This window comes from Podarcis erhardii (genome assembly GCF_964252035.2).
Source record: "Podarcis erhardii genome assembly, chromosome: 1".
NCBI classification, from domain to species: domain Eukaryota; kingdom Metazoa; phylum Chordata; class Lepidosauria; order Squamata; family Lacertidae; genus Podarcis; species Podarcis erhardii.
The window spans coordinates 81,717,189-81,741,199 of NC_138497.1; the positions used below are offsets into that span (position 1 = coordinate 81,717,189).

At 41.7% G+C, this 24,011-nt stretch overlaps 1 protein-coding gene across 1 annotated transcript in view; it reads right to left on the minus strand.

Moving 5' to 3' along the window:
- Positions 1-4,791: 4,791 nt before the first annotated feature.
- The window catches only part of DAGLA (diacylglycerol lipase alpha), an 89,349-nt gene continuing 70,129 nt past the window's right edge, over positions 4,792-24,011 (minus strand). The window contains exons 14-22 of the mRNA XM_081838023.1: positions 23,783-23,860; positions 22,532-22,612; positions 21,194-21,340; positions 20,320-20,384; positions 18,855-18,927; positions 16,465-16,661; positions 15,328-15,457; positions 14,822-15,000; positions 4,792-14,607 (exon numbers count right to left, since the gene is read on the minus strand). Coding sequence (XP_081694149.1) covers positions 13,680-14,607; positions 14,822-15,000; positions 15,328-15,457; positions 16,465-16,661; positions 18,855-18,927; positions 20,320-20,384; positions 21,194-21,340; positions 22,532-22,612; positions 23,783-23,860 — 1,878 coding nt within the window. The 3' untranslated portion in view covers positions 4,792-13,679. The remainder of the gene's footprint in view (positions 14,608-14,821; positions 15,001-15,327; positions 15,458-16,464; positions 16,662-18,854; positions 18,928-20,319; positions 20,385-21,193; positions 21,341-22,531; positions 22,613-23,782; positions 23,861-24,011) is intronic.

Genomic DNA, 24,011 nt, shown 5'->3' on the forward strand with positions numbered 1-24,011 from the left:
GCTTCAGTTGCAGATGCTACTGGATGGAAGTGATCATCTCAAGCCACTTCAGACTTTGTTCAGGCCCTGTTTGGGGACAGCCTCAGCCTTGCTCACTCTGACTGATGGCATTTTTGAAGGACTGGAAGAGTGCAAGTGTTGATTCTCCTGGATCTCTCCTTGACTTTTGTTAGCATTAACCATGATAGTCGTCTATGGATTGGGAGTTGTGGTTGATCTCAGGTGCCACAGGGCATGCTTTTGTCTTAAGTGCTACTTAATATGAATCTGCTGGGGTAGTTTGCTCTACAATTTTATGACTAGAGATCCAGGTGACCTGTGGCTTGGATCAGCTATTCCCAAATTCAGTGATCCACAGAGTTAAGACTACATAATTTTCATTTTTGATGTATTTTGTATTCTCATTTTGTATTTTTCTGTGGCGAACCACCATGGGATCTTTGAGCCCAGAGCGGTATACAAATTTTAACAACGACGACATCATTTTACACAAGTCTCCCAAAATCTGCACTGGTTGCTTATTAGTTAGCAAGCCAAGTTCAAGGTTTCAGTGACATTTAAAGTCCTAAACAACCTGGGTCTACAATCCTTAGTGGACCACCTCTTAGTTTTTAAGTGTTTGTTTTGTGCACCACTCATTTTTATTTAGAAGATATAGTTGTGTTTTGCTTATATTTATTTTGAAGAAAATTTATTTGAATATTGAACTTTGTTCTATTGCTTTCATGTAAACCACTCAAGAGACGTTTATGAAATTACGTGGTGTATTTTTTATAGATGTTTTATTACAGGAGAGTCAGTAGCTTATTAAAGAACTTTTCTCCTTATGTTTGCCATGAGGAACACTGTCTCCTTAAGCTTACAGTTTCAAATGGTAGACTGGAGAGGTTACCCACAAGAAAGTGCCAGTCTCTTGTGTCAACCGACAATTGTGAACAGATCTCCTACTGAGGAGCCACACAATTTGCCATTTGGACATGGCAGGCTAGAACACCAGAATATTGTGCTGTGGTTTGTATTAGTGCTATAACTTTGCAAGGAGCAGTATAAGAACAATTTGAGATATCAAAAGGCAAACTGAACTGCATCAAGATCCTTGTAGCAGATAGACAGTGTCTTACCAAGACTATATAAGAGTGTGTGAGTATAAAAATGGATGTCAGACCAACAAGGCATATCCTTGTCTGAATCAATGCCCTTGAGACAACTGAAAATTACTGAGGCCCACCAGCCACAAAATGGAGGACAGTCACAAAATGATGGCAGATGGAGGCAAAGTTTGGCATAATCAGCTGGCAATTACTAATGTCACTTTCTATTGATATCTAATCAATGTTTGGGAATTGCTTTTCTAAAACACCAAAATGCTTTTCTTGTGGCAACATTCTGTAGCTCAACTATATTCAGACATTTGCTCCAGAGGCATTGTGACAGCCTTCCCAATTCACAGGCAGTATGTAGAGAAAGCTTTTTCTTCTATATTTTTCTCTTCCTACCTCAACGTGTCTCTCAACATATTTTTACCCATCTCCTGTGATTTATTCTCTCATTCTTCTTTCACACTCAATTAGTACCATATCCTCACCCCCCACAACTTCCAGTTTCTTTCATCTTTTCTCCCTGGTCCTTTCACATTTCTTCCTCCTAGAAGTTTCCCCCTCTTATCCAATCCCTTTCTATTCCTCAGTGGCTTATTTGATGATAACAGCAACCACTTTCTTCTCCGTTTCTAATTTCCTTCACCATCTTCCCTGGCCCTTTCATCTCAGGGAAGGGAGACCTTCCTTCACTCCTTCCCCATCTCCTCAGCATCTTTACAAGAAACTGCTGGCGATAGCATTAATCCAGCCAAAAGGCTGTGGTATGGCTAGGGGGCAGGGCAGATAAGTGAGGAAGCACTGGACAGATTGTGGCACTGAGACCCACTAATGGGTCTTAGCCCATTTTGAGAAACACTAGTCAAGAGAATTTGATGGCGCAATCCTGTGCACACAGTTGTAAGCTCTATGGAATTCAGTAAGACTTACTTTGAGCAGACTCATACAAAATTGTATTGTTGGACACGTCCTGTCGTTGAGAAGTCTCCCTTACCTTACTGGCAAATTCTTTTGGCAGTATTGATGTCCACAGTTGATCTTCAATATTACTACAGTGGATCAATATTTCTCTTTCACTGTATGCCATGCCTGTGTGCTATAGTGCAGCGAGGGATGTGAAGCTATCTGTCATGGATGCTTTAGTTGAGATTCCTGCATTGCAGGGAGTTGGACTAGATGACCCCCAGGGTCCCTTCCCACTCTACAATTCTAGGATTCTAAGCAGTAGAAGCCACACAAGATTTATGTGCATTTAAAATGGAGTGCTGCATGTCCTGGTTAATTTTGTAAGAGCTAATTTTGAAAGTGGCAAAGAATCAGGGTACAACAGGTATGTGCTCTGTGTGTGGATACGGAAGTGTATTGTCCATGAACAATGCACTGTGTGAAGGCATTTAAGATAGAAGATACCAAGATAGCTCTCATCTCATGGCTTGATGAATCACAGGACTACAGCAGCCAAAGGAGAACCCTGGAAAATCCAGTAGCCTTGTGAAAATTAGAATACGTCCAATGATGACAGCCATATTTTAATGATATCATTTTTACAGGATATTCTGTCTGGGCTTGATTTCCAGGTAAATCCATTGGCCAGTGTGTGTGATTTAGACACTGTTCAAATTCTGCTTAGCCACAGACTCACTGGAATCCATTCTCATTATATCCCAGTCTCAATTCAAGTATGTAAAATGGGAACCATAATAAATCAGAATTGGTGTAAAGTGCAGTTTTAATGTGCAAAGCTAGAATGACAACTTGCCAAGTTAGCATCATCCATTGACTTATCAAAACATGCTAATCCCCTCTTGCTGGAATGAGTTCCTAAAACAGAAAAACCTAATTTACTTATGGTTCCATGGATCCATCCCTCTCAGCATTTTGCATCAATCGCTCCATAACAGACCTTGTGCAAAATCCATTTGCATATCGTGGAATGTTGGTACTTAGTCTGAGTGCTTCTTTCCTTTGCTGCTGATCTGTTAATAGGTGCATTGTGTTTATTAAACTTGTGCCTGTTATCTTTAGTGAGCTTTTGGTTTTGTGGATTATCCAAGGTACCCTTGGGAGAAAGGCAGATTATAAATATTAGAAATATACTTTAAAAATTAATAGTATTCTATATAGGTACCTTCTTCGTACTTGTGCAGATGCAGAAATTACTTACCAGAGGGTTAAGCGCCATGATCACTCCCTGTCTACATCAGTAACCACATATGCTTCTATTCTACTACTCAAAATTGTGAGTAGCTAGTATTGCTAATGGTTTAACCTGACGGGATGTTAAGGCAGCTACACTGGCTAATTTTACAAAGCCATTTTCACTTTCTTGCACTTTGGAACTCCCTGCCTATTGAGATCAAGCAGGAGCCCTTCACTGAACTTTTTCTATTGCCTGCTGAAGACATTACTGTTTAGACAAGCATGCCCAGATGTTTAGAAAGTTGAGGTAACTTTAATATATTTTAGTATTTTTAACTTTGTATATTTCAAAGTATGGTTGTGAATTTTAGGAAATGAATAAAATAAAAATAGTGGTTACAAAGTATGTTTTCCTTAGTTCACTTTACATTTGGGTCTGTTATGTGTTGGGCTCCTGTTCCAAATCCCTGGCATGTATGCATGCCCAGCAACATGATGCAAGAAGCAACTTGTGTGCTCCTGTCAAGCTATACTATAGCAACTCACTCAGTATGTTTCTTCAAACTGGACAATATATGCACACACTTACCCTAACATTTTCCTGGCTCACAAAAGGCATTTTTATATACTACCAGACACATACCTGTTCTCAGTACCCAGTTGCAGCCCTGGATGTCTGACAGTTTTAAGCTATGCCCATGTTTATTATTTTTATCATGAGAGATTAAATTTGTAATAAATTGTGCTGCCATTTTAATTGTGATAGTCACTGGCCTACTGCACCAGGGTTTGTTGATTACCTTTCAGAACAGGATTCTTTTTTAAATAATAATTTCTTACAGCATGTAAATTAATTTGTTTTCATGTTTTTCCACATCAGCCTCTCTTCATTTCTGTGTTGTAGCCCATTTACTTTACCATTTCCAGGTTAGGCTCATCATTATTCCTCATTAAAATAGCTTTAGGCATTTTATCCATTAATGGCTGGTCCATGTGCTTTGAGTTTATTTTACTTAATGAAGTCTCCGAAGGCAATTTAATACTGTTTCTTATTTACACATTCTTTGCCCTCTTCTTGGATATTGTCAGTTGTGTGTGTGCCTGTTAGTTTTGTGGTGGTGTTTCATCTGTGGGGCAGGCAGACTTGGTGAATGTTTGCATCTACCTTACATACTGTTTGTGCCAATCCAAAGGCAACTATTTTTTCCATGTTCTATCACCCTTCTGGCTTCTGACACCCAGTAATTGGTTCATTTTTCTGGGCCCTAATGACAACATACCTGGCTGCTACCTTTGTCTCTGCTTCTCCTAACTGAGAGGTACCTGGTTGGCTGCTGTTACATAGCGCTAGACTAGATGGATAGTCAGTTTGATGCATCATAGGCAGTTTCTTTTTTTCTTTAACCATCTCTTTTTGGAATGATTTAACTTCTGCTACAGTGCAGAGGCCCAGTTGTGCATCTGCTCTGAAGGGATATAGGGAGTGGGATCTGTTAAACATTCCAACCGTGCTTCAACCACCATTTCATACACTGAGGTAAACAAGATACAGAACTGTTATATACATATATATTTATATAATATGCTATAATAATTTGTATCTTTCTTTACAGCAATCTTAGTTAATATCTTTCATACATAGGTAAAAAAGTCACATGAGAATGGCACATGTAGGGTGCTCAGAGTCCCCTACAGCCTCCATGCTGGGGCAAATCAGAGCAGGGATCCAACAGTTAGCATTCCTGGAAGGGGTAAATGAGTGGTTTTGCAAGAAACGGCAATGCACAGACTCTTTGCTGCCTCTCCAGTGATTGCATACAAAGGCTTTTAGAATCCATGAATGGGAACTGGAGGACATCAGGATCAAAGGCATTAGGTGGAGACTTCTCACTTTTCTCCCACAAAAGGGAATATTCCGATGTAAATAAATCAAGAAGCTGGAATCCACTGGTAAATGCCTGGCTCCAATGTGCTTCAGCAAGAGGGATAAAAAATGGAAAAGGATACAAGCAGTGAGGCTTTCATACAGAGAGACTGCTGTAGAAAGAAAAGGAAGGAAAGTAGTTTACTGTACACAAACCTTGCAGAATAACAAAATAAAATTAAAGTTGGTAATGCCCCTCATATAGGCAAGAGCCCAAGATTTCTTAAGACAAAATTGAGTGCTCCACAACACTGATTCCACATTTAAGTGTGTTCCACTCGAATAACAAGGAAAGTGAGCATATTAGGGTAAAGATAACACTACCTGGGCTGTTGCCCCCTACATATTACTCCAGAGGGCAAGCAGGTAGTTAAGATTACAGATGTACCAATGTAAATTCAAGCTAATTGAAAGGATTCTAAAAGACAACAACATCCCTCTCATCATGCCCAGCATTCTGAAGGCACCATCTGACCACCTATAAGTGGTTGATAAATACCATTCAATAAAGGTGACCATCAGAACTGGGATACAAGTTTTTAAAATGACCTTTCCCCCTAGAATTCGAGCAGTTTGGGAGAGAGAAGTAAGGGCAGGCTACTACATCATGTTCTTAGATAATCTGCAAGGTAGTGTCCGCCAGCAGGCACCTCTGACATGCTGATATGAACGTTAATGGTAATGTGTGTGGTAGTGCTTTATCAATTGCATCTCCTGTGTGATAGCATTGGACTCACAACACATCCAAACCAGGCAAATACATGACAGACCATGCAGTTAAGTACCAGTAAGTCAGTCCGAATGCTAACATGGTGCCTGGGACTGGGAGGAATCCCTTCAGTAGCATCCTATGCAGCAGAAACTCAGGATCTTGAACATCTGGGCCTCAGATAAGTTGTGATAAATAAGAGATACACAAAGCCCCAATAAATGCATTTTTTTTCCAAAATTATGTCAGACATTGTCTAATTGCCTAGTTTCTCCAGAGGCATGAAAAATGAACTCCCTTATGCTAAAAAAAAAAGAGTTAGACAACAAAGGGCCCAGTCATTCTTCATGGATAATTGAAACACGGGGATCAAAGAAGGGAAAATTTCTAATACCCTGGTACAAATGTCTTCTCTCAATGAGGCAATTGCTCCCAAACTCACGGCAGGTGAAGTTTATTTCATTACGAACCCTTATCGAACACAGTCAGCTTTCCTATTTTCAAGGAAAACTGCTACCAAACATCAGGGTTGGACTATGGAAGTTCTAGATATGCTTTGCAATAATGTGTATACATGTATTGCATGGTTTCACTTCTTCTACATGCTGCTTTCTGGCCTGCTCCCTCACTAGCAAAGATTACCAATCAAGATAGTCAACAATCTCACCCAATAGGGCGACTTCTATATATGCCACTGGTACTGGGGAAAGCCTGCTTTAGACAAATGAGGCATTGCTATTGGCACTTAAGACAACCTGAAGGAGGAGAGGACACTTGGGAAATTTGGCAAAGCCTAACATCATGGAAGATGAGGACGTATCTCCTTCACATTACAAGAGAAGCAACATGACAGTACAAGGAGAGAAAAGAATGAAAGCACTTGACACTGTGTCCTTTCCTTGCATCTCAAACTAACAAACAAAGGCACAACGGAAGTGTAGGAAACAAGAGAAAACAACACAAACAGCAAGGCAGCAGTGAGCTCAAGAACAGTTGTGCACTGTCTAAAGTAACTTGGGTTTCGTCACATTCAGTATTTTGTTCATAGTTTTCTTCTTGATCTCCCAATGAACTGATGTTATCCTGTTGAGTATGATACTACATGGCTGCAATTTATATGATGGGAAGCTCAATGCCCCAACCCTCTGCACAACAAACTATGGCTAAAAAGAAATGTATCAGACATGAAATATGGTGAGAGACCTAAGATGGAAATGCCATTAAGTATACCTAGGGTTGCCATACGTCTAGGAATTCCTGGTTATGTCCTGTTTTGGGGGTCCTACATGCCCATCCCGGGGGGGGGGATTTTACATTTTAAAGTAAATGTCCTGGATTTGGTTAAAAAAAGAAAGTGTGTGTGCACTGGTGGCTCTGGTTCAGGCAGCTAGGGCGGCCTGTGCTCTGGTTCAGGCTTGGTTCTGGTCTGGCAGAGGGGCTATTGCCCTAAAAAAGCTCAACAACTTTTTGTGTCCAGATTTTTACCTCTTGAAATATGGCAACCCTAGCATCAGTGAAATAGTACTAGCCCCCAGAAACTATTTATACAGGCATCTCCCCACTTACGCACGTTCGACTCATGTGTGACCGTATATATGTGCAGTGCTGGGAAATAATTAAATAACTTGATTTAAACTGCAAAAAGGCAGAGAAAGTGCAAAAATGGCGCAAAAAAAGCAGTGCCATCAGCAGCAAGTGAATCTGACCCACAGCCAAGCACTTGGGGGCACTGGTGTTTACACACACACCCTTGCCGTTGTTTCCACATCGTCCTCCAGCAGTGAAGACTGAAAGCTATTGCTACCATTCATGCCAGTCTGGAAAGTGCTGCTGGTTTTTTAAAGGGTTTTCAGTGGTTTCCAAAGGTTTAAAGGGCATTTACAGGCTTTTAGGATGGTGTTCCCCACTATACATGATTTCACATATATGTGTGGTATCCTGGGGTGTAACCGCCACGTAAGTGGGGAGCTGCCTGTACTTCTAGACCATTCTAATTCGTTATAATCATCATGTGACACAGTCACTGTTTCCCATTTTACAGATGTGAGTGAGACACAGAGCACAAGCTGACTAATATGGGCCTTGAATCTAGTTCTCACAGATCTTTAACTCTCATTGGATAACAGTGCCATAATAGGAGAATCTTCTACTTGAACATGTGGTAGCTTTACTTTGTATATACCACAATTCTTTATGAACAGCTTCTCAGATTTGAAAAACTAAACAAAATCATGCACTGCAATCCTGAATGAAAATCAGATTAACAGCTGCCTTATACTGAGTCAGACTATTCACCCATCACTGTCTTACACTAAGAGGCAACAGTTCCACAAGTTTTTTAGCCCTGCTACCTTGAATTAGAGAAGGCTGGAACTGAATCTGGAACCTTCTGTATGCAAAACATGTGATTCCCCACTGAGTGATGGGTGCATTTTTGTCTCCATGAAAAGATCCCTACCACTTCATTCTGCAAAACAACAACATGGAAGACCGAAGATATAAATAAGCTGGTCACACTCCCCGAAATCTGCCTCTGCCAGAGTAAACCATACTGGGCTGGATGGAACAATAGTCTAAGTATAAGGCAGCTTCAGATGATCAGATATGTAGGATTTCATCTATAGCACTATATGTGTGATAGCTCCAATTCAGCTTCAGTGCCACATACATCCTACCCTCACATAATGGGTGAAGGGACATCCAAGTTGTTGCCACCACTCCTTTTAGGCAAGCAGGACTGTTTGAATGATTTAGTGCTAGCTTGTTTTTGAACAAAAAACAGCCAGATGATTGCTCCAGTAGTGAGCTGCAGACTGTGTGTGTGTGTGTGTGTGTGTGCGCACGTGTGTGTGTGTGTGTAACCCCATAAGTACTTAAAATTATGCTAAGAGGAAAGAGTGTGTTTTTCATAGGTACTATTCCATACATCAGGGGTGGCCAACTCTCAAGAGACTGCGATCTATTTTCAGAATTAAAAACTGGCAGTGATCTACCAGTTTTTTGGGGGGTTCAGCTCATATTTGTTGAGCTTTTTTTAGGGAGGAAAAAAGCCCCTCACTAAAAAAAGAAGGGGTAAAGTCACTCACAAAAAGATTGCGCTGGATCAAAACAGCAGCACAGAGAAAGCTCTGTCTTCCCTTCCAGAGATCATACGACAATGGAGGGCAGGGCTAGGGGCCAGGGCAGGAGTCAGTTTTAGCGACACTAAGGAAAGGGAGCCAGAGATTGACCGTGATCTACCAGTAGGACATCCCGGCCATACATATATATGAAACTCATGCAACCACATTTCATGTGGCAATCAAAATAACTATAAATATCTAGCTGGGAGAAGAATCACATTTCCCAAGCACAAAATGCTGAAGTCTTGAGTACTGGGGAAACACAGCATCCCTGCAATGTTAGCATTCCACTGGACGAAGTCCATAGCTTTGAAATGTGGAGAAGGTTAGACCACCTTTTGCAGCAATGAGATGCAGCCTGTGCTAACCAGAATGAAATGTTGGAGACGCAGGAGATGTAACATATTTATCAACAGGATAATCAAGTAAGGAAAATCAGATGTGGAATGTAATTGTTTGAAGAGGGGAAAGGTACCGAGCAGAATTAAATAGGAAGTGCCAAACAGAGTTGAAAAGGAGAGAACTTATAAAAGCTATTACCAGAGGTTCTGGTTTTAAGTTCCCACTCCCCAAATTCAATGCATGTCTCAGCCCAAAAGCACTTAAAGGGACTGACATGGCATTGTATGTGTATTTGGGAAAGTTTGAAAGTACCCTCTGTTGGAAAAGAATGAAAGTGCTCATCATTAGTCGCTCTGCTAGTAAGAGAAGTATTTCTCCCAGCTGGGAGATATCTTTTGTTAGGGCATCTTTGGCAAAGCTGCATCAGCATCTATATGGGGCCTTTGATCACCTATTTTAGTTTTTAAAGTGAACGAAAACCTGCCTGGGAGTGTGAATTAATTCACTGCATCTGCTCTAAAGCTTCAGCGGAGTGTGCAATTCCACCCAAAATCTACTAGCTCACTGACGCTGGGTGAGTAAAAGGGTTGCAGTGACTTTGCTACAACTAGGAACTGCTCAGTTAATGGCTATTGCTTCAGATACATTCCTAGCACTGAACCGATTGCATATTGAAGTTCTAGATAGTTTTCAAAGGACAGTCTAAACATCCAAGGTGCTGAATAAGCAGGGAGAGGACACAGCACCTTGGGGATGAAGCCCAGAGGCAAAGCCTTGAAGGATCTTTTAAAGCCAGGTAGAAGAGTTGGAAAACCAATTTATCAGAGCACAAGCAGGATGCAGTGTGCGCGAAATAGGTACCAACATGTTTCAGGGGTGAAACTCAATAGAAACTCAGTATGTGTGTCAGTAGTATGGCATTTTCTAGTTCTTTCCTATAACTACAAGGGATATGGGTATGCTAAAAATAAATAAATAAAGGTGTACTTGTGGAGTGTTGGTGTAGTCATTGGCCTTTTTAGTGTAAAACAAATTAAGTGCTAGAAGACCCATTTTTTTCAAGAAAAAAAAGACAAATAAGATGCTGTAATGTAATGCAGCAAATAAACTCAACTCCCATTTTTATACTTGCCTCTCCTGCTGAGTGCAAGCATTTGATACACCTGAATCTGTGTATTTTCCTTCTTCCAGGCAGAAGCCCAACAGTCACAAAAAGCACAGACAATCTGGAACAAACACAGTTAAGACAGTCTGATTCCTGCTACCAGTGACAAGGAAGAGGATAACAAACACTCTTGGGATACAATCAAACAGCTTTAAAAAGTAACAAAACCCATGAAAATGACAATGAACTGGTGCTCCGGTCAGGCACAACATTGTAGTGCAATAGCTTGTTGCATCATTCACAATCTGATCACCACCAAATGAACATATTAAAACCTTCTCCAAGCAAAGCTTTATCAACAGCCTCTCAACTTGGCTCTCCAAGCCTAAAATAATCATCTCAGGCAGGGGTGGGGGACCTGCGGCCCTTCATCAGCCCCAACCAGCATGACCAACAGTCAGGGATGATGTAGTCCAACACAATCTGGAGGGCCAATGGTTAGCCATCCTTGTCCTAAGGCAGGAAACTGCCTGCTCTCCACCTTCGCAGATTTTCAGATTCATACAGTAGATATGCTGCACGCACAGACACCCTTCCCTCCCCCCTACATTCCCATGACCCACAAGAGCTGGGAAGCTTCCTTCTTTTCTATTTGTAAAGTGCTTTGAAGTTTAAAGCGCTCTCTAGGTGCTAAGTATTTGCACTGAATCATAGCTTGATTCACAAGGCAGTGCTCCTCAAGATTGGCAGACTGATTGGAGTGGAATCAGCTGCTCAAGCAGCCTGTCCAGTTTGGTGAGCTTAACCTGCTGTAAGTATCTGCAGCTTAAACTCTGCAACACCGCTGCATCCCAAAAGATCCTCATAAACCATGCAGTTTATCATATGGTTTGTCCCAGAACTATATATTCCTGCTGTGTCTTCCTTAAAGAAGCATATTTAATCAGTCTTGTTTTGGTTTACAGTAGCCTTAGTCAACTAACATGAACCAATACAGCTGTTATTGAAAAAATGGGAACACTGAAGAGCTAAATTATTAAAACAGATTGGCTCAAGCCTAAATCATTAAGATTAATTGTTTGAAAACTGGAATTTTATCAATAAAAACCTTCTGCACTTCCAATGAAAAATTGTTTCAGGGTAGAAAGGGGGGATTTACTCTTCTGTCATGTTGACCACCAGAATTAGGCCCCAATTCACAATTGCCCTGCATATTGCAGAATCATTTAATGTTATGCGGGTGTACTATCTTACACCCACGTATTTGCAGTCCTATCCTATGCAAGTTTATTCAGAAGGAAAAGTCCTGTGGAGTTCAATGGGGACTGATAGCTGGACTAGCCAAGCTAGCATACATAGGAGTGTTAAAACATGAAAGGCAACGAGTCCCTAGAACCTCCATAGGAAACAAAACTAAGGCTGCAACCCTGTACTCACTTAGCTGGCAACAAGGACCACTGAGCTCAGTGGGACTTACTTCCAAGTAGACACATACAGGATTGTGCTATTAGTCACCAAGAAAACTGGAAATTCTCCCACTCGTTTCCAGTTCTTCCAAACAAGCAGCCTTTAAACCACAAAGAGGCACAAGTGGCTAGAGCTTGCCAGAACCTTCAGGGTGCCCTTTGTTCTGGCAGCCTGCTTGGGGACCTGAGGCCGCAACCTCAGGGAATGTGCCAAGTACCTTCTGGGTTGCCATGCATGGGTCATATGCTGTGTATGGCATACGAGGCTGCATGCTGAAGAGGCCTATGGTAAGAGTTGTTCTTTCACATTAATGCTACATTCCGATATGATATGACTTGTAGGTCACAATATGCTTAACTTCCTACATAAAAATTATTTCACTCCTAAGTTTCATCACTAGAAAATACTTGCAATTTTACACAGTGCCGCCATGTTGTTGTGAGAAGATCTCAGACATGAGCACTGTTGCAGGACTGGTGGCTGAGATGCAATGTCGTGAGTTGTTCTGATGTGTAGTTGGGTGATGCTGATAAGCCCCTGGTTGTAGAGTGGCTGAAGGAATGCATATGAACAGGGTTAATCCTATCACCCATCATTACTTTCTAAGAAGGATTTGTAATAACAATGCTTCTTAAGGACCCAAGTTGAGGGAGAGATGGGAATGCAGAGAGAACATTTGTCCCACTCAGGCAAGTGTTTCTCATACACTTAGTAACTACCTCCCCAAAATGCTTAGTAGCTTTGTAAACATATATGAAACTTCAATGCACAATATACCGGTAAGTCCATCTTTTCCCTGAACTCAGGGACAGACCACCATTGACCTTACATGATGCTGCCAGTGAATGCAAGATCAGGAATGGGGACAGACTGGCTCTGGGCACCATTATGTTTTGGGGAATAATATAGGGCACTGGCAAGCCAAAAGCTAGTTTAAACCAATTGATTCATGCAAATAGAGATGAAAATTCTGTCAGATAAAGCAAGATTGTCACTAGTCCATAGTGATCTGGGGAGCTGTGCAATGCTGTGAGACTCAAAATACCTCTCATCCCCTCCGCCCCACCCTCCAGTACATGTACTTTCTTCTCAGAAGAAGTCTGGTTATCACTGAACACAGAGCTAATCAGGGGAGCAAAACACCTGAGCCCCGGCCCAATTTTCACTGCACCCAGTCAGGATCGGGAGTGGGGGACTGCATTCCTCTGGAACACAGCCTTAATGGCTATAAAACAGGAGAGTGTGTCTGATTATTATTATTATTTTTTTTTTAAAATCACAATGATGACAATGATGGACAGGTGCTTGAGTCAAACATGATACGCTAGTGCAATAGGGCCCAAAGTCACAATCTCCTTGATTCAGACACAATTCCAAGGACATTATCTGACCCCTCAGCTTATGTAGCTCTGGTCCTCTAGCCTGTGGACAGTAACTTCCTAATTTCAGCAGGAAAGGCAGAGATCCTGCCTCCTTCTTAAAAGAAATACGCTGAGGTAGGGAAACCAGTCATCTAACTTCAGTGAACAAGGTCCTCAAAAAGCAGCAGGCTGCGTTAGGCAGTGATTTTCTCCCTAACTAAAGAACACAAACCACGGTGTGGCATCCTTCGTGCTGACCTCCACTGTGGCGCCAGTAACAAAGCACCTAGGAAAGAATGCCACCATTCCCCATGCATCTTCCACAACTCTCACCTGCCCAGTGACCAGGTCCTCCACATTTTATCCCATGACTCAAAGCATGGGATTGGCTATTTGGGCCCTTATCTCCTACACTAGAGGGCTGAGATCATGCAGTCCTCTTGTTTGGCAGGGCTGGTCATATTGCCAGTGGGAGTGGAAGTCCGGATTTTGTCAGTGGCCAGACATTCCTGGCTACTCATGCCTGTAGGAGTGAGGTCCATAAGCTCTCCAGAAGAACTCAGAGGGAAAGAAGGGGAAACTGATATGCCTGAGGAGGGATCTGTTGAGCCCGCAAATAACCTGGGGGGCTTTGGGACTAAGTTGGGCTCATACTGTGCTCTTAGCAGGATCTCCTGATCACTGACAGACTTGGGCATCTCAGCAAAATCACTAGTGCTGTCCGATACCATCATGCAGTAGATGTCCTGGAAGGAGCTGCTTTTGCTGTCCAGATTAAAGAGGCTGTCTATAAACTCGGCAAACTCCAACACTTGCGGACTGGGGTCATCACTGAGCCTCCCGTTCTGGAGGGTCAGTTCCTCCTGAGCAGTGAAGGAAACGTGGTCTGCATCGCTGCCAGCACCGCCGTCACTGCAACGCCGCTGAGGAGTGGTGTCTCCACTGTTGTGCAGGGCCTCAGGAGGCTGAGTCTCCTGGGAGTGTTTGGAGAGGCTGTCAGCAGCAAGCAGCTCTGTCCGTGAGCTGAGGGAGGGGTTTTCCTCAGGGATTGCTGGGTCAATATAAAAACAGTGAGTCTCATCTTTCTCCATGACTGCATGGAGGCTGGGTGAGCCGCGGATGCTACGAAAACCAGAGGAACGCCTTGAATCAAAGCTGTAGATGGATTCATTATCCGACAGGCTCTCCATTGTAGCAAGAGGAGCACGCCGGTCCTGCAGTTCAACAGACAGGCGTTCCTTGGTATCTAGAAGCAGCAGCTCCACAGGATCCTTCTGCACTGGAGATAGAAGCTTGGTCTCATAAAACCCTTCCAAACTGATTTCAGAGTGAGCCTTACTCCTGCAAAAGGAGAAGACAAAAATATGAGACTAATACAAGGCTACGCTATGATCTCTTGGAACAAGCCACAGAAGAGAACACCGCAGATACAACTCCTCATTTATGACATCACGATATCCACCAACACCACAGCAGTTATCACATAGCAGGAAGGAATACGTCCATCAGGGGTCTTTAGTAGATCTTTCTAGAAAAATCAGAGCCACATCCTTACTTAGTGCTGCTGTTCCTTCTGTCCACTACTATGTCTCCAATTCCAATCTGCACAGAAGGCCTAGGCAGAGGCTGATTCTGGAAGATTAACTCCGGGTTGAGGTCCACTTCTGTAGGACTCACCATCACTTTGGCTGCAGAAAGCAAGGCTGTTTTGCCTTTGTTATAATTCTCCAGTACCTGTGCAAAATAAATTGGTAGAAAACAGTTTTCTTCAGTTATCATTTCCAACCTAACCTCACTGACTTTTGACATAAAAGTCAAGGCCACAGCGTGCCTAAAATGGATCACAGTATCATGTTATATCAGTGCTTTTGATTTTCAACAAAATTTTTGTATGTAAGCCTCACATTTTGCTGGACTACATTTTGCTGGATACACAATCCCTTCATCATAATGTCCGTCCTTTTCTTCATCCGTGAATCAGTTTGTTCAGATGTTCAGCACAAACTTTTTGGTTCGTCTTCTATCCCCTCTGGTACCTCCCCAAATAATGCCCATTATTACCTTGTTAAGACCCTCCATGACCACATAAGGCAGGTGTTCGTGTAGCATTGCTGGGGAAATTATCACTTCATTAAATGCTTTGTTGTCTCCCCAAATGGCAAAGTATGTGGGTTCCTCCTGATCACAGCAGCTGGGGGGAAAGTCAAGAAAGGCACAGTCATGGGAAAGCAAGCAAATTAGAGGGGGAAGGAATGATGACCCCAGAGAAAAAACACTGGGACATACAGTGGGGCTGGTTGTAGGGGACATCACTCAAAAGACCCAAATGAATAACAGAACACAAAGGCAGTTCTTTCAGGCCCATATTCTAAGGCAGAAGCATTCATATCACATCTTGTCCTGCACAATTAACTGACATTATGAAATGCTATAATATGGGACCAGCAGAGAACAGAAACAAACAAGACTCAAGCAGTTATCTCCTGTCATCCATCTCTTTTCCCACTACAGTGCTCCTCTACTAAGTACCATTTCAGGCAGGAGCTAAACTGCCAAGAGAATAAAGCCACAGGCTTCTGCAGATACCTTGGTATCATGGTTATATTCCCAAGGTTAAAATGCCATCAAGAGTACCTGGTTATTACATAATTTTGTCATTCTAACGCTCAGCTGCATTTCCCATTTTTTAATTCTATAACTTGGAATGTTACATTCAGCAGACCTGGCAAACAAAACTAGCTGCATGTAAATGCATACATAGAGGTTTTTTAATATTAATAGTTTATCCTTGATGAAATACTCATTGACTGCAGTGAACTACCTGGCCTAATCTTTGGTTTAGTGAGTGTCTTCTCAGTTTGGGTCAATTAGTCTCCCACCCAGATGTAAACCATCTTTTGTTCCTGGTTGGCTTTGCTTTTTGGTTGGGGGAGGGGGAGGTGGCAGTTGAAGACCCCAGCAATTTCCACTCACCACGGCTGGTACTATGGGATAAATGCAGAGCACATAAAACCAAACTAGAGTTCCCATGGGGAAAATTTAATAATATCCATTTGTGCTGCACTATCAGTAAAGGTGCCACCAAAATTACAAGTTAGAAACTCTCAGAAAATAAGATCACCACCACCACCCCCCCACCCTGGCCACCAAAAAAGCCCATCAGACAGTTTGCTGAATATTATCCCCAGCTCTACCCACCAGCACTGTTCAGCAGGATGATTGTGAACAACATGAATGATGCGCCCAGGAGGATAGAGTGGTGTGCTTGCTGACAGGGCAATGGTTAAGTCACTAGGATGGGTCCAGAGGCGGTGACTGGTTACTGAATTCACTTCTTGCTCTTCAGGGAGCTCAGATTTGGGAATGCATTTTGTGGCACCCACAATGATTCTCCACTGTCCAAGAAAAGAGAAAGGAAAGGACGACTCTGAAGTAATGCAATTAAGTGCAAGGCTGAAGTGCTGACATTATATCATGGTACAAAGGGGAAAAGTTGAGAAAACTTCACATTAGTATTTGGGCTGATTGTTGTTGTTTTTTAAAAAAATGCATTGTGTTCCCATTTGACACTCATAATGCAGAAAAGAAGGCAGCAATCACACTATGGACTAGATTCCTTGGTTTGTATATTAACAATAATAAAAACATGGAAAAACAGCCATATCTCTATCTATCTAGCTATCTCTATAAATCACTGTGCATATCTGATTATGAGTTCATGCATTCAGAGAAGAAGCTAGAGTTCATCTCTAAGAAGCATCTGTCACCCAGGTTTCTACTTTGAGCAAGGACAAGTAGCAATCTCATTTGAAGGAGAAAACTTCCAATTTTTAGGGGCAACTAGTGATGTCATAAATCTGATCATTTGTGAGCCAACCAATTACAGTTGTACCTTGGAAGCTGAATGGAATCCATTCCAGAAGTCCATTCGACTTCCAAAACATTCAAAAACCAATGCACAGCTCTTGCAGCCAATCGGAAGCCCCATCAGATGTTTGGCTTCCAAAAGAATGCTTGAAAACTGGAACACTCACTTTGGGGTTTCAGTCGTTCAGGAGCCAAAACATTCAAGAACTAGGCTGCTTGAAAACCAAGGTACAACTGTACTTATTAGTTATAGTTCAAATTAGACGGAAGTTTGGGGTTATATTATTGTAAGAAAGAAAGGAGGGTAGTTGTCCAATAGGAAGTTATTAACATTTAGCAGGCAGTGTCTCAGGCAAACGCCCTCTTAGCAACAGTGATTAAGACATGCGAAATCTACAGAATCTAAATATAGGGAAAATATGATAACCCAGTCTGGTGACTTTCCAGGCCTGACATCACACACAAACAGAACTGCATTTGATCAAAAAGAATACTAATGTTAATATATAGAACTGCATCTCTCTTTACCTCATCAGAATAGCACCGTTTCCTTTTAATTTTGGCTCCTTTCCCTGATAGTGTATTTAATTAATACCTTCTCTTGTCTGCATACTGAGCTATCCCAGTATCACACAACACACAAGAAGCAGTTACAGAGTTTGCTTGTGTGTTACTTTCCCAGAGTAAACTTTTTAAAAATGTGTTATCACTGTTGTGCAAGTGTAACAGCCTTCAAAATACCTTGTCTTCTTAATGGCATATTAATGCAATTGAACAATTGTGGAATGGGCAAATAAGAAAAACGATAATGGGAACTACCTTGAAAATAGATTCAACTAAGAATACCATCACCTTTTAACCCAGAGGGAATAGTCACAAGGGGATCAAGGAAGGCACATGTCAAACTATGCCAATATGCCCCAACTGGCCAGAGGCTAAATTATCAGATTTCTAACTAATTACATTTCACTACAAATGGAATTCAAGTAGTAAAAGGAAGCCCCTCTCTCATTTGAGACAGTTTTTAACAAGAAGGTAAGAGGCTACATTAATCTCTGGCTGTAGCCCAGGCAGATGCTATATGACAGATACACATGAAATTTACATTTAGACTGTGAATCTGCAGTAAGGCAGACAAGGTCTAATCTTAAAATAACTAGGATTAGGTTGCTTATGCCACTGCTGTGATCATGAATTTATCATAGACCTGGGACAGCAGCCAATGAAACATGAAATCCTAAACAAATAAAGGTGAAGCAGTAACTTTTTCAGCTACAGTCATACCTCATGTTACATTTGCTTCAGGTTGAGCGTTTTCAGGTTGTGTCCCACGGTGACCCGGAAGTACCAGAAAGGGTTATTTCCGGGTTTCGCCACTCGCGCATGCGCAGACACGCAAAATAACATCACGCGTATGCGCAGAAGCGGCAAATCGTGACCCGCAAACGCAGGTTGCATTCTGCTAATGTTGCGAACGGGCCTCCGGAATGGATCCTGTTTGCAACCAGAGGTACCACTGTATTTTAAGAATGCATGTGACACAAATAATTTAATTTCAGATCGACTTGAAATCTTTCTTTATTATTTTACATATTAACCTGCCTAATTTTCATAACCTGCCTAATCTGGCTAACAGATTAAAACATCACAATGGAAATATATAGCAACCTCCATTTTAACATCAAAAGCCTAAAAACACAAGAGAGTCCAACTCTTCTTACCTTTGGTTTGTTACTTCTCTGCAGAACATCAAGAAGCTGCCGGCGAAATCCCTCCAGTTGTGACAGCCCAATCCTGAGGGATAAAGAATATCAGATGCACTGATGTGGGTATAACTATTATGAGGAGCACATACAGGAAAGTAAAGAGAGATGGGATCAGAGTAGACTTACCCATGGCTCAGTATAAGGCTATTTTATACAAATATGCTGAAGACAATTCCTAGCCCGTTAGAAAGATACGAGCGGATACATTACAGATAATCCAACGAGTCAGTGAATAATACAGTAGGCAAACAACTTAACTAAAACTATAGATAACAAAAAATATGACACAGGGGTGTGAGAAGTCAATACTCAAAAGGGAAGCAGGCTATCAAAATCCATTTAACCAAGATAATGATTCAGAGATTTTAGATGCCATATGACAGGTAAAACAAGCAAACTAGGAAGACGGAATAAAAGTGTGAACCACTATCGAGATAATCATAGATAAACAGGCGGGAGATGCTTCTACATAATGGGTACTGAACTTTTTTTTCCATCTCAGGCAAAGAAAAGCAGGCAGCTTCCCACTCCAGCATGGAGAGACTGCAGTCTTCTCTGCCTCAGATGCGTGGAGGAGCATGATCTACATGAGGACAAAGGTACACTTGGATGATTCCTCCCTTCGCACCTTCCTCTCCACTGCCATCTCAATAAATTTGGTGATGGGAGGCATTTAGTGGAATAATAGTTGGGTCATCCATGCTAACCTCATGGAAGGCCTGCATGCCACCCATGGGCCACAGATGTGTGCTAGGACAAAGAAAATGCAAAAGGATATGAGCTTTTAACATAAAAAAGAGCCAAGAACCTGATACACAATTGTGAGGTGGTGAGAAATGAAAAAGCACACAGGTAAGCAAGAGATGATAATGCACATAAAACGATACACAGTACACAAGTGTAAGGTGACACAGTTCACATACTACAGAGATGCTAGGCAGGAGTGAGGTGACAACACGTATAGCTCAAGATACAGTACAAAGATGGAAGATGACACGGAAGATATAGCCAGGAGACAATTCACAGGTGTAAGATGGCTCAGAAGAGGTGACCTGGGAGAGAGCACAAATGTGTAAATGACAGCACAGATAACTAAGGAGATGGCAAATAGATGCCAGATGCCACAATGAACATAATTGTGGAATCAGAATATTCACCTTTGTCAGTAATACAGGCAACTGAGAGATAGGGGAGGGATATGCCAATACACAGGTATGCAATACATCAATGAATGAGTCCAGGTAAAAGACACAGCAATACAGGTAGCTAGGAAAAGCGGGACAAGCAAGACGGGGGGTTGAAGATTGGTAAACAGGAAAATGAGCCAAATGTGAATTGGGATCTTTCAGAAAGGAAGCGCGGAGCTTTGGTATAAAACAAAGAAACACTGAAACAAGAAATTTCAGACTTCTTGACTTGCCTGGGGACTAGGTCTTTGCCTAGCACAACTGCAGTAACAAACTCTTTGGAGTACTCCATTGCATCCTCACTAGAAGGGAAACAAGAAGGAACTGGTGGGATTTCATTGTCAGAAAGGGACACTTAATATCCAATTAATTCTCTGAATCAGAAATGTCCGGTTTCCAAATTTATAAGGCTGGCACACTGCCTGTTTGCTAAACCAACAGCCCCCCCACCCCCGGTACTATTCTAGAGATCAAACTCTGAAATATACTCCAGTGTGGTAGCCCAAACATGAACTGAATCACCAGAGTAATCATCATATGTTGTACTTCATATGGGCAAATCCAGAGTGCATTTGAGAAACTCAGAAAGTGAAGAAACACTACATTGGCACCTGGATGGAAACATTTTTATATAATGAAAATGAGAGCAATACCAGAATGCCCAACACCAATATATAACTAAGCTAGCCCACATGAGGCTTAGTAGTAGAATGTGGTCTTAATTCCAAATAAGGAACCCACGCCCCAGATGTGTCACAAAGAAAAGAAACTTTAGAAATCAATTTCTTTCAGGGTTAATTGACCTGTGATTCTCCATCCAAATACACTGATATGATTTACATCACTACTGATGTATTGAACAACTGTGGCCACAGAGTCTGTCATTATAGGCATCCCTCTGGGCATTCAACAGAAGCAACTCCTATCTGTGACAGGGCACGTCAGAAGCTGACACCTGAGGTAGGTCAACATCCCGTTCTTAGCTTTCATTTTTTTTAAAGAAAATCCTTAAACCTGAAGATGCAAGCCTGAAAATGCACAGAACAGGCCTGCTAAAATCTCAGATGCTATGGCTCCCCCTTCCCTTTATTTAATAAATACAAATACTTGCCTTAAGAGTCCACCTGGGGGAGAGTAGGCATAGCACTTTAGAGTTGGGTACTGAGGACGCAGCAGGAAGGACAGAATGGCAGCTGTGCCTGCCCCTAAGGAATGGCCCACAACAATTAGGCCATAGTGTTTTGTTCCTCTGCCCTACAAAACAAAAAACCATTAGGTATTTGCATAATTTGGCAATTCTTATCAAATCCTTCCCCCTTTAGCTAAAATATAAGAGAGTCTAATGTGAATCTCATCCCAGCCATAAACTCACTTAGGTGGCCTTAAGGCAAGCCACTCACAGATCCCTGCCCCAAATCTCCAACATGGGGAAAAAGCCTTTGAGTATTACAGTAAGAGAATGTATGTAAGGCACTATAAATGCACTCAATTATAGGATAAATATAAAAAGCAAATCTTGAGCTCCTAAGTAATTACAAAAGTCTGGAGCCACAGTCTAAAGAACAGCAGGATTAATTCTGAAAACAGACTGATGCGAAAGAAAGGCAAGAAGATTGCAGAGCACTCCAAGGTTGCGTTATCTATTTCTGAGTTGTGTCATTTTTACATGTTTTACTTTTCATTCTGTTCTGCAATTTTAGAAGGCCCTCTCAAAACACATTATATATTTAAGTACATATTTAAGGACAACATCAAAATGTGTATTTTAATATGCTTGAACAGCTAAGGACTGTATCTCAGCATTAGAGAAGTGTTAAAATCCTGTGGAAAGCTAAATTCCAATTTGCACATTAGTCCAAGATGTGTGAATCGGATCATTTCATATATATTCACAATGACTGAATTCCTTACACATCCTTATAGTAGGCTAATTCTTCTTTGAGCGCTTCCTGAAGAACATTTAGTATAGGCAGCATACACATACTCTGCTGTCAAAAGAATTATAGATGTAATGATAGAGCACACATTGTAATTTGCTTTATAGAACAGATAGGTTAAGTTGTTCTTTATGTGTGCACACATGTGTGCAAAATTACTTTATAATTTATTGCAAGACTCAAGCAAGTCATTAATGTGGAAACTGATTTTCAATTGAATTTTACCTGTTTTTAGCATCTTGGAATAAGGTGATTTTTCTGCCTTCCTTTCCATTTCCTAACTTCAGTGACTTATTTCCCCCCCAACACTGTTTCCAGTAACTGTTCAACAGAACAGTAAATTATTCAGCTGGTGGCCAAGGGCACTGAACAGCTACAAATGTTAGAAGTGTTCAGATGTTGACATTGTTTCTAGTAATTCAGACATAATGTTCCATAGTTAACAGAGGGACATGGGTGGAAATAGGAACCTATCTCCTGACCACAATGCACAGAAGCAAAGCCTCACCAAATCCCGCCCAAAGGCCTGAGAGAGCACCATCTCCTGCTCCAGTTTCTTTTTGATGTACTCAGCAGACAGCACCATCCCCTAAAAGGAGGAAGAAAGGACAAGTGAAAAGGTGAGTTTTAGCACAGCTGAGTGGCCTGCATCAGCACTTCAATAACATATCTGATCATACTCAAATGATCAATGTGCTCTTAGTTTTTCATTTCTTTTTCCTGCAGACCCTCCCTGACTCCTCTTTCCCCCTCTCTCCTTGGACCATTTAAAGGGCCCTAGAACTATGAGGTCGCTCACCATCTCCAACATCAGCCAGCTATTGGTGAAGTGAGCTCTCGGTGGCTGAGGATCATGTTACCCATGGCTGATGGTTTTCATGAACATCCTGGCTCAGCAACCACCAGGGGTAGGAGGGCTGTTGCACAAACCTATTCTATTTTTCTTAAAGTCTTCTTTCTCCTGCTCTCACTACATGTGTCAGAGATAAAAAGGGCATGTTACACATTCTTCAGTCCTTCTCTAATACCTCAGCTGTTTTCCGTCTACTGGTTTTTCAATTCTAGCCATAACCAGAAGGGTTAATATTCATTCCATGTCCCTTACATTGGCACTGTGCTTTCTATAGCCCAACACAACAGTTTTAGTAATAAAAAACCCCCCACTAATTGATTATACTCTTCCAGAATTTCCTTTTTTGACATATCTAATATATGGAAAAATAATCTGATTTTTCTCTCCTGCATCTCCAATGCTTATCACAGGGGCCATGCACCACGTACAAACCATTTTGTCATGGTTTCTCTTTATAATTGACCTATACTGATCATTTTCCAGGCGCTTACAGTGCTGCACAAGCATGGTGTCTTGCGTTGGGTGTGGCTGCAAGACCGCAAATGGTAATGCTGCCTCATCAAGCACAGAGCCATTGTGCCTCATTGTAAACCTATTTCTCAATGCAGTAGCTTTTATGAACATTGGTTTTTTTGAATTCAGTTCTGCAACAGTCAACTGTTTTCTGCACTCCAGCAACCTTGTGAAGTTATTACCAGGTGTTGGTTCTTGGTGTTTTTTTTTATTTGACTAGCAACTTCGACGCACTTGCATTGTTACTTTTTCAGTAGTGGCACTTTACAGTTATGTCATGTCCTTCATGAAAGGATCACAAATCATTTTAAATCATTTGCTTTCAAGAGGAACTGAGAAAAGAGAGGGCTGAAATTATAGACCAACTAGGTAAAATAAGAAAGTGATGACTACCTTGTGTCCAAGCCAGGTTCCATGATGACCTTCCACAGGGAGACGCTCAGCATCTCCAGTCAGGTCAGTCAGAGCATCCTGGAGAACCAACTGTATATTAGAATGAATCATAAAATGCTAATGAATCATTTCTACAAGAACAGTGCAATGTGAAATGTGGGAGCAGAGGATTCCTAGGAGCCTAGCATGAAATGGCATCTATTGTGAGTGAACAGAGCACGACTCAACA